General features: G+C 41.3%; 4 protein-coding genes and 1 pseudogene across 12 annotated transcripts in view; 2 read left to right on the top strand and 3 right to left on the bottom strand.

Annotated features, from left to right (window-relative positions):
* The window catches only part of mam (mastermind), a 400,368-nt gene that overhangs the window by 128,599 nt on the left and 256,578 nt on the right, over positions 1 to 15,191 (bottom strand). The gene's annotated exons all lie outside the window — the stretch shown is intronic.
* LOC135707591 (heterogeneous nuclear ribonucleoprotein L-like) lies at positions 1,795 to 3,773 on the bottom strand (annotated as a pseudogene).
* Positions 5,581 to 6,627, top strand: LOC135707586 (uncharacterized). The gene is made up of 2 exons (XM_065229458.1): positions 5,581 to 6,111; positions 6,182 to 6,627. Exons 1-2 carry the CDS (start codon positions 6,064 to 6,066, stop codon positions 6,566 to 6,568), a joined length of 435 nt encoding a protein of 144 aa, XP_065085530.1. The 5' UTR covers positions 5,581 to 6,063; the 3' UTR covers positions 6,569 to 6,627.
* LOC135707588 (general odorant-binding protein 99b-like) lies at positions 6,685 to 7,257 on the top strand. The gene is made up of 2 exons (XM_065229461.1): positions 6,685 to 6,783; positions 6,844 to 7,257. Exons 1-2 carry the CDS (start codon positions 6,742 to 6,744, stop codon positions 7,225 to 7,227), a joined length of 426 nt encoding a protein of 141 aa, XP_065085533.1. The 5' UTR covers positions 6,685 to 6,741; the 3' UTR covers positions 7,228 to 7,257.
* On the bottom strand, positions 7,237 to 7,817 carry LOC135707585 (general odorant-binding protein 99a-like). Its single transcript, XM_065229457.1, has 2 exons — positions 7,711 to 7,817; positions 7,237 to 7,643 (listed from the first exon to the last, which is right to left on the bottom strand). Exons 1-2 carry the CDS (start codon positions 7,753 to 7,755, stop codon positions 7,254 to 7,256), a joined length of 435 nt encoding a protein of 144 aa, XP_065085529.1. The 5' UTR covers positions 7,756 to 7,817; the 3' UTR covers positions 7,237 to 7,253.

Genomic DNA, 15,191 nt, shown 5'->3' with positions numbered 1-15,191 from the left:
CCCTTGCACATTTACTATCTGTAGAAATATTTACTCTGAGTACAGCTGTCTTGTCCAGTCTTGCGTTTTACTTAAAACTACTTGCGTCTCATGAAGCTTCAAAAGTCCCTCCAAGATGACTTTCATAAAAATTAGAGTTAAAAGAGATAGTGCTAAAACAAAAAAATTAAGGTACAGCCCCCCCGCAACCCAGTTTTCTACAACTTTGTCTCAGACGTCATTTCTATTAGATGAGTCTTGTTCGTGCTATGATTTTAAAACAATATCGAATACCCCCTTTTGAAAAATTAGGCATGAGTCAAAATGACCGAATTGCAGCACAAAGTTGGTTTATTGCCCCTAGCAGTGTTCACTCGGCTGTCGTCGACAGAAGCAGACCACTCTTAATGTGTGTGTCACGCGATCGTCTGTTTACTCGGCAGCAACCATTGTGTGGTCGTCCCAAGGGACAATCAACTCTGCACACTGTGCCGAAACACAGCATGGGCACATTAAGGCACACTTTGATAAGTACGACACAAACCATATAATGTAAAACGGCATCACTGTTGAGTGTTGACGTTTTGCCAATCGTTGCTAAGGTTTACTACTCGGTTCAATACTTTGTGACTTGTGCGAGGGTGAGATTTGAACGCGTGAAGAAGCTTGTGAGAGAGTTTCATACATAAAACCTACGATCATAAAACAAGGATTCAATCAAGAAAACAACAAACGGGTACCCACCGGTGTTGGGAATCTTTCGAAAACTTCTGTAAGTATTGTATGAATCGTGAATCTCTTCAAACCTAGCAAAACTAAGTCCGTCTATTCAGAATCGCAGCACAAATCTCAGCGGATTGTGTTTTTATCTAGAACAGCTTCTATTAGGGCCTCACTTCAGTCGAGTTCATCTACACCATGGCCGGTTCTTGTCGGTACGGCAGTCAAATGGGTTACCTCAAGAGACGATTCGTTTTCGATGATGGAATAATTGTGAAAAATGCCCGACGCTTGTCTTTGGTGATAAGTTCGGAAGGCTACACCAACAATTTCATCAATATTAAGCAAATGGATCCCAACTATACGACGGGGATGGTGGAACACCTACGCTAAGCTGTAATTCGTACGAAAAGAACTACGAAAGAACTATGAGTATCGAGCTTGATCATTCAGTGTTGGAAAAGTTCACCAAAACTCAGTACGACTCGCGATTTCTTTGATGAACTTCGTGAAATATCGCAAACTTTCCCAATGCTGCTCACATTCTCGCCCACATGGGTAAATAACCCATTTTTGAACTTAGCATTTTTCACAAAGCGTACAACGAAGGATCAGAGCAGGATCTTCTGCGAGAGTTGAGGTACATTAACAATTTTACTATGCAGAATGGACAATAAAGAAGAAAACAAGCTTATCATAGGGGGTGGCCAGATTTGAATCCCGACCTTGTCGAGTATCTTCGGGACGGAATTTTTCACATTTTCTTCTGTGTTTTTCCTCGGATATTCTTGTCAGTCATTAGTCTCAATGGGCATGCACTGGGATGGCATGACCACAGGACTTTATAGGGATGACCCAAGGGGTTGGTCAATACATACAGTGTGCCAAAAACAAGCTTGGGCACACCTGGGCAGAGTCATTGGCACTGTTTGGCACCCATGGTTACAATTTTTCTAATCTTTAAGGTTACTGGCAACACTGAACTTTTTCTGCGCCTGCACAATATAATCATTTTTTTTTTTAAACACAACCGTGAATCTCCACCAAGTCTCGTCGTCAATTTTGCTCTCTCCTTCTAAGGACATGAACTTCATCTTATATTGGTTCATCGTATTCGTATTTGAGACAATCGCCCGTCATCGAAATGGGCGCCACACCACCGGACGCTGCTGCCACGGCGGAGACTGTCATGGTTGCCATGTGCCAGTACCAGGTGCCAGTGCCATGCCCATGTTTTCGGTGTTCTCGTTGCTCCAAGCACCGTTCATCGTCTTGGACGAGGAGAAGCACAGCTTCATAATGAACGGGAATTTTGTGCCTTTGTGATCGATCGCGCTGTGGTTGCACTTCATGATGGCATTCACCGCCAGGGCTACGCTCGGGAACTCAACCAATCCGGGAGGAGGAACGTTCCAATTTCAGCGGGAGCATTCGCACTTGCGACGGGTGGCAGTCCTTGGTGGTGAATGCAGTCAGCAGCAGATCCTCGGACATACCGGGTGGGGAATTGAAGAAGTGGAGAATCTTGCTCGGGAGGGTAAGCGATTGTTCTTGGAGGCGCTGTAGTCCTTGAAGCTGATCGAATTGTCCAGCAGGTTGTAGGGGTTGATGGACTCTAACAAGTAGTTCTGCTTGGAAAATGCAATCCGAATTTTGCTACCATCATTTCCGATTGGAATTTTGTTCAAGTGCTGGATGCTTTTTGGTCTCCAGGAACTTTATCCTGACAACATTTTCGTACAGGCAGAACAGATTGAACAGCTTATCGATGATGACTGTGTTGTTATCGAGTCCGTGAACCATCATCACTGCGCCCTGTTGCTGTGCCGGTTGAAAGAAGTTGGCTGGTCCGTTTCGGGTCAGCGGTGCTTCCTTCATCAGTCCAACGTGTGTTCCGGCCGTTGTTGGTTTCCATTTTTCCGACGGATCAAACTCAGGCGGTGAAAAATTCGGTGTCTCCATGAGAGCTAGTTTAGGACCATGGTTGACTAATGATTGAAGGTCGTTGTACGGGGTGGGCTTTCTGCCGAAAATGGTAGGATCGTGTAACAACGGGGCTCGTCCGTTGGAGACATCCTTGGAAACAGCTGCTTCCAATGTGTAGTCCCAACTGGATTCCGTGTCGTTTTTGTAAACATTGAGTTTTTCTGGCTTGGCAAAGTCGATCTTCAGTGTGCAGAAATTAGAGTAGATGTCACAGTCGTTCAATGCATCACGGGCTCTGGTGGCGGATTCAATGCTGTCAAACTTAACCATAGTTTGGACTTCATTATTCTTGAATTTTTTGATACGTTGCACTTGTCCGTTGAGTGAGCAGCTGGTGTGTAGAACATCAACTGTAATAGGATAGACTGGATTAATGATGGTGAACAGCATGATATGGTTGGGCCAGGTTGCTACCTCGCGCTTTTGCCGAGGCTCATCTGTTACGTTGATGTTGTTGTTGTTCCGACTATTGAACGGAACCGTCTCGATCATCTTCTGGGCGGTACAGAGGCGCACCGGCACCGTTTCCGTTGAACGCCATGATCGAAATTGAGCTTTGTTTACTAACACACACGGGCAAGCAAAGAGGAGTGAAGGGTTGAGAAAATTCACTTATCACTCGGGACAGCCTACGATAATAACCGCTGTTGAAAAACCTGGAACTTTTTCTCACTCAACGTAGACTCATACTAGGTGAAACTCCACCCGCAAGGTCCGTATCTCGGAACGGAAATGTCCTTCCGACTCTCAGGTCATCCCAGGTTTCGAAAAACAAAACAAAAACAAGCGCTGTTAAAATACCGGGTTGCCAAACAAGGCATTATTCACAACCAAACAAAAGTCAGTTCAATGACTTCTCGGCACTGCTGGAACAGCTGCGGCACACTGAAGCACACTGAGAAAAAAAGTTGGCGCAAAATAAGTGTGTAGACCTCCTTTTGGGATGACCGTAGAATGCTATAAGCTCTTGAATCAAGAATCGCCCACGTCTGTCTTCTGTGTGGAGCTGAGTGGATTGGGCGGAATCTGCTCGCGTTCTATAAATACCTACAGGCGCCGGATAAATGCCGGACAGATGCTTCGAACATAACAGCAGGGGGAGATGTTTGACAGTTTTCATCGGTGGTACATTGCGGAAGGTACCTCAACTGCATCAGATCGTAGATTGGTAGGCTTGGTGGTGTGTAATTAGGAGGTGGTAGAAGGCATCATAATCAGCAATACGATATGCTTGAGTTATATCTTTAAGGACACGCACTTCTTAATCAATCAGATGATTTAAAACTGGTTCGACGATGTTGCTCCTAGCGTGGGATTGCGCTCGTTCCAGTTCTGGGTTTACTTTAGCCGAGCCAGAATCTTGTGGAATTTGCTTGAACATTGGTTTGATGGTTTCCAATTCCTCTTCCACCTCTTGACCCGCTAACGCTCCAATGAGAATGAAGCTGAATGCTTGCCATCCATCCATCAAAGAAATTGAGAATGTAAACACAATCACAAAAGTCATAACATTGAGGGTTGCCAAACTCATGGAATATTAACGCCTTGATAGGCACACTTTGATTGACCGTGACAGGCACGTTCGGCACCGTGCTTGGCACAGCTTTCGGTACAACTCAATTACTTGGTACAAATTAATGTGTGCAGAGTTGAATACCCCTAGGGTCCTCCTCATTGTTCTTCATCGGCAGTTCTTTCGGTCGATGCGTCGTCGACATTGGAAAGCAACCGTTTCATTATGAGTGTGTGAGTGATGACCACGTTTTGCGTCCATTGCTGCAATGGAAGCGCTCTGCCCTCCGTTGGCGATACTGCCATACAATGAAGCTACGGGAAGCGGCTCGCGTTCTGATGGAAGAGAATTATTGGATAGCGGAAGATAATGTGATTGTGTTGTACCTTTTGACTATAGTTTTAAGATGTATTGTATAGTGAACAAGAATCCTCGGTTCTGTAAAGTTAATTCGAACAAATATGCAAAGTTGCATGGAACGCTGAGAGGTAAAATCAAAAATTTGTATATTTTTTCGCTATTTGGCCTGTAACTGCTCTGCAGAGGTTGACCGCCATGTCACACAGACAAGCGAGTATAAATATACAACAGACAATAAAAACACGGTTTTTTTTTTCTTAAATTAAACGAATTGTTCATTGCAAAACATACAAAATGATTTAACCAAAAAAATACCACACACATTTTACTAAAGCGATTCCAGGCGAATTGGTTTTCATATTTTTTTATTCTGCTGAAATTTTCAGAAATTTATGACCAAAAATGCCGTTTTGCATCTTCAGATCACCATTTTAAATCGAGACTTGATTTTGAAAAGGCCATATAGAAAAAAGTTAAACTTATCTACAGAAAACTGTTACTCAAAAAATGTTTATTAAATCGGTTTGGTACTTTTGGCAATGTTGTAGGAAACAGCTAGAACTATTTAAAAACAAAGCGCCCTTTAAAAAATCATATTTTTTTTTAATTTAAAATAAAAACATAAAAATAGATTTTCTCACAATCAGATTTTTTTTATTTTTTTTTTCTAGAAATTGAAACTGCTAGGAACATTTGTTTGCATATTTTTCCCCAGAAAAAAAAAAATAATTATATTTCTCTACAATTTTGTGTCCGACGTCATTTCGATCAAAAGTGCTGTTTCCGAGCTGTAATTTAATGAAAATTTCAAAAAGGCGTTTTGGAAATTTTACAAGATCCAAAATGGCCGAATTAGAGCAAACATGTGAATCATTGCCCATAACAAACAATTATGCAAAGTTTCATGCAAATCTGAGAAGGTCAAGTTTTTCCGATTCGTCATTTGGCGTCCATAGAAGACAACTCCAAGTTCCATGGAAATTGGAGAGGGTCAAGTCTGAAATTCGTTTTTTGCTATTTAGCCTGGATTTGCTCAGAAGCGTTGATTAACATGATTGGTGCCTTGAATAGTGCGGCAAAGGGTCGAGTCGAGTCCCAAACCCAAACCTTCCGGGACGGAAATTTCTACTAAAAACATCGGAAATCGCGCAATACTCCATGGAAAAACAACGACAATTCCACGTTAATTGAATTCACCTAATCACATGCCACGCATCACCTTAACAACTTACAAGACTATCTACTCAAAACACTTTACTTATGCTTATGCAAACCGTATTTTCTGGCTTCTCTCGTAAAACGATTCGGCAATTACCGATCGCCAATGATCAAAGTAGCGAGGGGCACGCAAACAAGCCTGGCCTTGAAAACTGTTGCCCGCCACAGCCAAGTAGGCATTTGTAAAATTGAAGTTTATAAAAGCATTCCGTCAAACGGAAATCCTCTTCAGTCAGCGGAAAATTTTCCTCACATCGAGTCACCCGGCAGATCAACCACGAGATAAAATGAAACTGCTTCTGAACGCCGTCCTGATGATCAGCTTGGCTTTGATGGTACGTGTTTCGTTTCAATCCAATTGTACATACTAATCAACAAGTTTTTTTTTTCTTCTGATCGAAAAAGGTCACCCCGCAAACCATACAGGAACTGGTCCGGGAGTGCAAGAAAACCGTCCCCATCAGCGCGGAGCAGGAGAAATCCTTCCTGGAGCTCAAATTCCCCCCGGAGGAGAAAACCACTCACTGTCTGATGCGCTGCATCGGCTCAACGCTGCAGGTGTTCAACGACGAGACGGGCATCGACTTGCCCGTTATCAAAACGATGCTCAAGGGCGTGCAGGAATCTTCCGACGGTGAGTTTACCGAGGACCAGGTCAAGTGCGTCGAGGCAGCCGAGACGAAGGGCGAGGCGAAAGAGGAGGACGAATGCATGATGGCTTTTAGGGCGTATCAGTGCTTCGAGCAGGAATTTCTGGCACTGATGAAGAAGGACCTGGAGCAAGGTCAATGAATCGATTGTGTTTTGTTTTGTAAATACGTGAGGGATGGACAGTAAATAAAAATTGTAAAAGAAATCGAAATGTTGAATTATGCACCGATAACACACCGTGAGTTAATGTCGGCAATTCGGTATAAAAGAACGAATCGGTGGGTGGCAGTCAGACACTGTTCAAGTTGATCGCCATGGCTTCACTCCGATTGATTGTAGTATTTGGCATTGCGATGGTAAGTTCCCAAAATTTACCCACAAAAGCGAGTAGCTCAAAGATTGATTCAATCTCATAGGTCCTGACCATCGCCACCGCTGAAGAGAAATACACCGTCGAAAGGCACACGGATGTGAAGAACACCTGTGCCAAGCTCCTCCGGACTCCGACCGAAGATCTGGAGCACTATCTTGCTTCCGAATATCCGGAAAAGCATGACACATTCTGCTTCGTCCGATGCCTGTACATCATCTACGGAATCTACGACGACGAACATGGAGTCGACTTGGGAAAGGCCTTCGAGATGTTCGGCAAGGGATTGAGCCTGGACGAGTTTACCGAACAGTCCAAGGTTTGCTTCGACCATAAGGAAGGTGAAGAGGAGGTCAGCTGCCACTGCAAGAAGGCAGCCCTGCCCCTTTTGTGCCTGCGGAACTGGTATTTGGAAAATAACAGGGTCTAATAAATCAGGGAGAAAACAAAATTGTTTTATTTTAGCAAACTACTTTGAGCCGTAGCCTCCTTCCGCTTCTTGTACTGTTTCTTCAAACACATGAGCGGCTTGTACGCCTTCATACAATGGCAGCTAACTTCGTCCAGCTTTTCCAAGCAAACCTTCGATTCCTCCTGGTACTCTTCCCGAGTGACGAAACCTTTGCCGAATGCTTCGTACAGTGAGTCCAAGTTGACCCCCGTTTCATCGTCGTACGATCCGCTCAGTATGCCGACGCAACGCATGAAACACGCCGTTTCGTGATCTTCCGGATATTCCGACCGCAGGTAGCGTTCCACGTTTTCCTGGCTTGAGCGGACAATCTTGCTGCAAGCTCGCTTGTTTTCCACGTATTTCTGCTTGGAGGAGTCGTCCGCTGCTGCCATCTAGGAACGAATTTCAGCACAAATGGTTTACTTGGATCGAATCCAGCCAAAGAAGGTTACAACTCACCAACAGGAAGGCCGCTACTACTACGATCCAGCGGAGTGATGCCATGGTGATGATCTTTTGAAATGAAGTGGAGATTACGACTGACTCGATCGAATGCGCTGTCCCTATTTAAGTGAGACTGCAATTACGTAACACTGGTTTTAACCTACGATCTTGCAGCATCTGATCATGCAGTCCTCTTATCAGGTTATTCCTATGGTAGAGGGTTGCAATGCGTGTAGAGTACGCTACATTCGTTTAAATTCCCGATTGCAGTACAGGCCAATCTCGTTGGTTGGACTGTTTGCAATTTGGATTCGGTTGAACCCAGAGGACTTTGGAGCGAAAACAAACTGGGTTTGGGAATACGTCTAAAACCTCTAAGGGGGACGCCCAGGGCTAGAAGAGAATCGTAACAGAGGACTTTCCGAAAATCTCAATGGAACCCTAAGGTCCAGGGATTTAAAGTGAAAAATCCTGAGGACTTCAGGTAAATAGACAGCGATAGTTCCGCAAGAGTGCAGAAGTAACAGAAGTAACAGAAGTCGAAATTGAGCGAAGGGCCATTAATGCGACAGTACTACTCAAATGCGCACTCCTTTACCTAACTCACACATTAATGGACGAGGGGACTTGAAGTTTTTCTTAAAATTTTTTGAGTGTTTACAGAAGTCCCGGCAAGATAAGGTTCCGGCAGGAAGCTTCGCAGTAGTTCTATGAATTTAGTAAAAGATCAGGGAACGTTGTAGAACTTCAAAGAATTTCGCAGATCTTCAGGAAACTTTGCAGAACATCAGGGAACTTTGTAAAAGTTCAGGAAACTTTCCAGCAAATTTTGTAGAAGTGCGCCGAACTTCAGTGAACATCGTAGAAGTGCAAAACATTTTGTATTAGTTCAGCGCATTTTGTAGGTGCTCCGTGAACTTTGTCCAACTTTGTTGAGCTTTGTAGAAATTTTACGAACTTGAGGTTTGGAGTTCAGGGATTTTTCTTTAACTTCAGGGAACTTCGTAAAACTAACTAGCTCAGGAAACATCATAGAAATTCCGAAGAAGAAAAAAATATAGGAACTTAATAGAGCTTCAGAAAAATTCTTGTCCAGCGATTGGAGCAGTTTGGTAAGCATTTCAACATCGCGATGTTTGCAATAATCCTCGTAGAACTGATCCGAACGCAGCTTTTCGAACTCTATGAGGTACGAATGGATTATGGAATCCGAACTGCACAAAAGGTCGTAGTAAGGGGATCGGTGTCCATACAAAGGCCACCATCTGGTCGTAGTAGTTTCATCAGTGGTCGTTTACCATGTTTGATTCCGTAACACTTCACCACTTCGTTGATCAGCCACCCGACATTCAGTTCCATGATTCGTTCCTCATCGTAACTGACATCGATGAATTCGCCTTCGATGATCACTCGGCTTTTACAGGTACGCTAGAGGCTTCATACTTCACTCCATTTGTCCGATCGTTGGACTGTCTGACCTTCACCAGGGAAGTATGATTCCGGTTGAAACTCCCACTAGAACGCTGGCGACGCCTCTTTGACTGAGTCGATGGCTTTCGGGAGAAACTCCTCCAGGAAGCGTTCATCACAATCTGAAGAGCATCTGGACCAGTTTCCTCTGATGATGCACGCTCACTTCGTCTACTTACACTGATAGGCAAAATAAAGTGCCCACCCCATCATTTTTGAAATTTCTCTCATTTATTTGGTTCAAATTCAAATAAACACACCGTAGTCTGTTTCGATGTCTTACCTTTATTATTCTTTTAAAGTTACACCTATGGAATACTGAAAATATAAAGTTTTACTTGAAGTAAAAGAAAATCAATTTGGATTGAAAAAGAAAACAGTGACAAAAAAAAGTGCCCACTTCAAAAATCGGTATGTTTTCGATAAGTTTCCATCGGAAAACCCCTCGATTGTTTTTGTTTTGAAAGTTTGACATGTATTGAAGCAAACGGGTGGAACTGGTGCATTTGTACACGTGATCGCATTTGAATCAGTTGAAAAAAATGGAGGACGTAGTGATTTCGAAAGCAATTCCCGTGTGTATCCGAAAATTGGTTGTTCGTGATGTGCAAAACGGTGAATCGCACCGGTCTGTCGCTAGGAAGTACAATATCAGCAAAACAGCGGTCGGGAAAATTCTGCAGAAAATGAAATCGTTCGGATCAGTGGTGGATCGCCCTGGCAGAGGCAGGATGCGCAAAACGGATGCGAGAACGGACACCAAGATCATGCGTGAAGTGAAGAAGAACCCGAAGGTAACTGTCCGCGAGATCCAGGAGGCTCTTCAGCTAACAGTTTCCAGTCGAACTGTTCGTCGCCGTCTCGTAGCACAGGGGTTGAACAGCAAAGTTGCTCGGAAGCGCCCATTTATCAGCAAGGCAAACAAAGTCAAACGGCTTAAGTTTGCTAAGGAGCATGCTGATAAGCCCCTAGAGTTCTGGAAAACGGTTCTCTGGACGGACGAATCAAAATTCGAACTGTTCAACCGGAAGCGACGGGTTCGTGTGTGGTGTAGATCGGGTGAGGAGCTTCAGGAGCGCCACATACAAGGCACGGTGAAGCATGGAGGAGGAAATGTGATGGTCTGGGGGTGCTTTTCGTGGGGTGGAGTGGGAAGCCTGGTGAAAATCGACGGGATAATGACGGCAGATTCCTACATCGACATCCTGCGGGAAAATCTGGAAGTTTCGCTGATCCAGACGGGCCTTGAGGAGAAATTCGTATTCCAGCAGGACAACGATCCGAAGCATACTGCCAAGAAGACTAAGTCTTTCTTCCGGTCATGTCGAATTAAACCACTGGAATGGCCTCCACAAAGCCCGGACCTCAACCCCATCGAGAATTTGTGGGCGATTCTCGATGCCAGGGTTGACAAAACTGGTGTTACCAATAAAAATAACTATTTTGAAGCCCTGGAGCGCGCCTGGGAAGAACTAGATCCACAGCACCTGAAGAATCTAGTGGAGAGCATGCCGAAGCGCCTGCAGCTGGTCCTGAAGGCCAAAGGAGGACACATTAACTATTAGGCTGGTATTCTTTTACTTTATTTTATGTTTTCTGGAGTTAAAATGCAGTGGGCACTTTTTTTTGTCACTGTTCTTTTTTACACCCATTTTGATTTTTTTTTCTTCGAGTCAGTCTCTTCTTTTTATCTGGTATTCTATAAGTGAAACTTAAAAAGAATATAAAGAATAAGATATAAAAAATACTACAGTGTATTTACTTTAATTTGAACCAAATAAATGAGAGAAATTCAAAAAATGATGGGGTGGGCACTTTATTTTGCCTATCAGTGTACCACCTGACCTGTGGTTCATATCAGGTCCTCATCATACTCCAATCCAGTAGAAGTTATTGTCCTGTCGAAAATTGGAAGTGTCTCCCCGAAGAACGTTCTCGCTCGAAGCTTCGAATCGGTGGCCGAAGTCGTTGCTCATTAGGTTCAGTGTAGTTCTTTTGCGAGAGAATTTGGGAGCAAAGAACCAAGAGTCACGACAGTTAGGACCTGGGATAGGATTCCACTGCTCGTTGTTTTGTTTCTTCAAAACGCCACATGAGAACCGTCAAATTAACCAGATTGCCAAACATATCATTATACAAAAAAAATCAGTCTGATAACACTCTCGGCACTGCCGGCACAGTTGCGGCACACGTGAGGGACACTGAGAAAAAGGTTGGCGCAAAATAAGTGTGTTGAGTGACTACCCCTTGGGGATAGTTAAATTACATAACTCCAAGGGAACCTCATTATTGTTCGGGGACCTTTGGAATTACGTACAAGTTCAAAGAAATTTCGTACGTGGAACTTCCCGGAAAATCATTGAGAAACGTATAAGTGCCGCAAACTTTGTAGAAGTTTTAAGAATTTCGTAGCATTTCGAGGAGCTCCGTAAAACTTCATACAAGCAAGTGCAGGGTTTTTGGAAAAGTTCAGGAAATTTTGCGGAAGATCTTCAGATCATTCCGAACAGATGCAGTACTTGCGGAATTGATAACAATCTTTTTTGGAATGATTCAATACTTTCCGAAGTGATTCCGAACTTTTTTGACGTGATTCCTAACTTTTCTGAAGTGATTTAGAACATGCAGAAGAAATTTCAAACTTGTATGAATTGACTTTGTGCTTTCCGGAGAAATTACAAAGTTTTCTGAAGTGATTCCAAGCTGTTCCGAAGTTATTCAGTTCATCCTGAAGTTATTCCAAACTCTACCTAAATGTTTCAGTTCTTTTCAAAGTGATGCAGTACTTGTGGAAGTGATTACAAACTTTGTTTAAATTATTCAATACTTTCCAAAGTGATTCCAAAATTTCTAAAATAATTCAGTACTTTCCGGAGTGATACCGAACTTTTCTGAAGAGATTCCAGAATTTCCTTAAGTGATTCATTTCTATTCGAAGTGAATCAGTACTTGCGGAAGGGTATTTCAAATTCTTCAGTAAATTTTGAAGTAATTCCGAAGTGGTTCAGTACTTTCCGAAGTGACTCTAAACATTTCTAAAGAGATTCAGTACTTTCAGAAGTGATTTTAAACTTTGCTGGATCGAATCAACACTTTCCGAAGTGAGTCAAAACTCTTCTGAAGTGAATCAGGGCTTTCCGAAATGAATGAAAACATTTCTTAAGTGATTCGGTACTTTATGAAGTTATTCCAAACTATCCTGAAGTGATTCCGTACTTTTCTGACGTGATTCAGTACTTTCCGGTGTGATCCCGAACTTTTCTGTCGTGAGTCAGTACTTTTTGAAGTGATTCAGAACTTGTAGAAGTGTTTTCAAACTTTTATGAATTGATTATGTACTTTCCGGAGTCATTACGAAGTTTTCTGAAGTGATGCAATACCTTCCGAAGTGATTCCGAACTTATCTGAATCCAAACTCTTCTTGAAAAATTCAAAATTGCCAAAGTGATACAGTATTTGCGGAAGTGATAACAAACTTTTTTGAAATGATTCAATGCTTTCTAAAGCGATTCCAAAAACTCTAAAGCAATTCAGTACTTTCTGGAATGATTCCGAACTTTTTTGAAGAGATTCCGGAATGTTCTTAAGTGATTCATTTCAATCATTTCAAAGTCTTGCGGAATTGATTTCAAACTCTTCAGTAAATTTTGAAGTTATTCCAATCGTTTCCGAAGTGGTTCAGCACTTTCCGAAGTGACTCGAACATTTCTAAAGAGATTCAGTACTTTCAGAAGTGATTCTAAACTTTGTTGAATCGATTCAACACTTTCCAAAATGATTCAAAACTCTTCTGAAGTGAATGAGTGCTTTCCGAACTGATTGAAAACATTTCTAAAGTGATTCAGAACTTTTCCGAAGTGATTCACTAGGTTCCGAAGTGAGATTTAACTTTATTTAATTATTTCAGCACATTCAGACGTGGTTCTATTTTTTTCTGGATCGTTTCAACACTTCCAAAATGATTCAAAACTATTCTGAAGTAAATCAGTGCTTTCCGAAATGATTGAAAACATTTCTAAAGTGGCAGAGATGAACCAGCCGATGGCTGAAAGTCTCTTTAATAAAGAAAGATAAAGATACATTTCTTAAGTGATTCAGTACTTCATGAAGTTATTCCAAACTATCCTGATGTGATAACAAACGTTTTTGAAATGATTCAATACTTTCCAAAGTGATTCCAAAATTTCTAAATCAATTTAGTGCTTTCCGAAGTGATTCCGACCTTTTCTGGTGTGATTCAGTACTTTCTGAAACGATTCCTATCTTTTCGGAAGTGATTCCGAACTTTTTTGAAGTGATTCCAAACTTTCATTAAGTGATTCTTTTCTATTCAAAATTAATCAGTACTTGCGGATGTGATTTCAAACTCTTCAGTAAATTTTGAAGTAATTCCAATCGTTTCCGAAGTCGTTCAGTTACTTTCCGAAGTAATTCTAAACTGTTTTCTAAAGTGATTCAGAACTTTTTCGAAGTGATTCAGTAGTTTCCAAAGTGAGTTTTAACTTTATTGAATTAATTAAGTACATTCAGAAGTGATTCTATTTTTTCTGGATCGGTTCAACACATTCGAAATGCTTCAAAATTATTCTGAAGTGAATCAGTGCTTTCCGAAATGATTGAACACATTTCTTAAATGATTCAGTACTTTATGAAGTTATTCCAAACTATTCTCAAGTGATTCAGTACTTTCTAAAGTGATTCAGAACTTTTCCGAAGTGTTGCAGAAGTTTCCAAAGCGGGTTTAAATTTATTGAATTAATTCAGTATTCAGTATAGATCGAATCAATACTTTGCAAAGTGATTCAAAACTGAAGTGAATCAAAGTTTTCCGAAATGATTGAAGACATTTCTAACGTGATTCAGTACTTTAAGAAGTTATTCCAAACTATTATGAAGTGATTCCGAACTTTTATGAAATGATTCAGTCAGTGGGGTTTAACTTTATTGAATTAATTTAGTACTTTGAGAAGTGATTCTAAACTTTTCTGAATCGATTCAACACTTTCCGAAGTGATTGAAAAGTTTTCTGGAGTGAATATGTGCTCTCCGAAAAGACTGAAAACATTTCTAAAGTGATTCAGTACTTTAAGCAGTTATTCCAAACTATTCTGAAGTGATTCAGTAGTTTCTAAATTGACTAAGAACTTGTGAAGTGAATTGATACAGTTTCTGAAGTGATTTTAAACTTTTATAAAGTGATACAGTACTTTCTGTAGTGCTTCTGTACTTTCTGAAGTAAGTCAGTGATTTCCGACGTCTTTAAAAACACTGTGATACATTTATTTTACCGTGCTGGGGTGGATTAAAACAACTAAAAAAAAATGAGTTATGTTTAACTTTTTGAGGCGATGCAATATTCAACTGAGTGTAGCGATACTTTTCTAAACGATTCCATATTGGTGGTGTTTTCAAATGATTCCTAACTTTTCAAGTCTGGTTCACTTCATATTCAAGTCATTCCACACTTTTCAGTTTGAATGAAGTGATTGTGGATCAAATCTTTTCAACTTTGCATCAGTTTATGTTCAACTGGTTCCAAAACGTTCAGGTCTGATTCACTTTACATTCAAGTTATTCAAATCTTTTCAAGTCTGCATCACTTCATATTCTAGTGATTAAAATCTTTTCAGTTCAAATTCACTTCATATTCAAGTTATTCCAAACTTTTCAGGTCTGATTCCCTTCATATTCTAGTGATTCAATTTTGTCAGTTCGAATTCACGTCATATTCAAGTGACTCTAAACTGTTCAGACCTGGTTCACCAGGCCTTATATTCAAGTGATTCAAATCTTTTTAGTTCGAATTCACTTCATATTCAAGTGATTCAAATCTTTTCAAATCTGAATCACTTCATACTCGAGTGGTTCCAAAATTTTCAGGATTGAAGCGATTTCAAGCTTCTCAGATCCGCTACATTTCACATTTTTGCAAGCATAATTCCAAATTGAACTAAGCACTATCCGCTCGATCATAACCTTCTGAAAATTTTTGCTCAAGACTCGAATTTTCTAGGTTGTTGCGATCA

This window comes from Ochlerotatus camptorhynchus, unplaced genomic scaffold (assembly GCF_037179485.1).
Source record: "Ochlerotatus camptorhynchus isolate MF236.1 unplaced genomic scaffold, CSIRO-AGI_Acam_v1.1 ptg000314l, whole genome shotgun sequence".
NCBI lineage: Eukaryota > Metazoa > Arthropoda > Insecta > Diptera > Culicidae > Ochlerotatus > Ochlerotatus camptorhynchus.
Note: the sequence above shows the minus strand (reverse complement) of the source record. Positions and strands in the feature narration are given on the sequence as shown.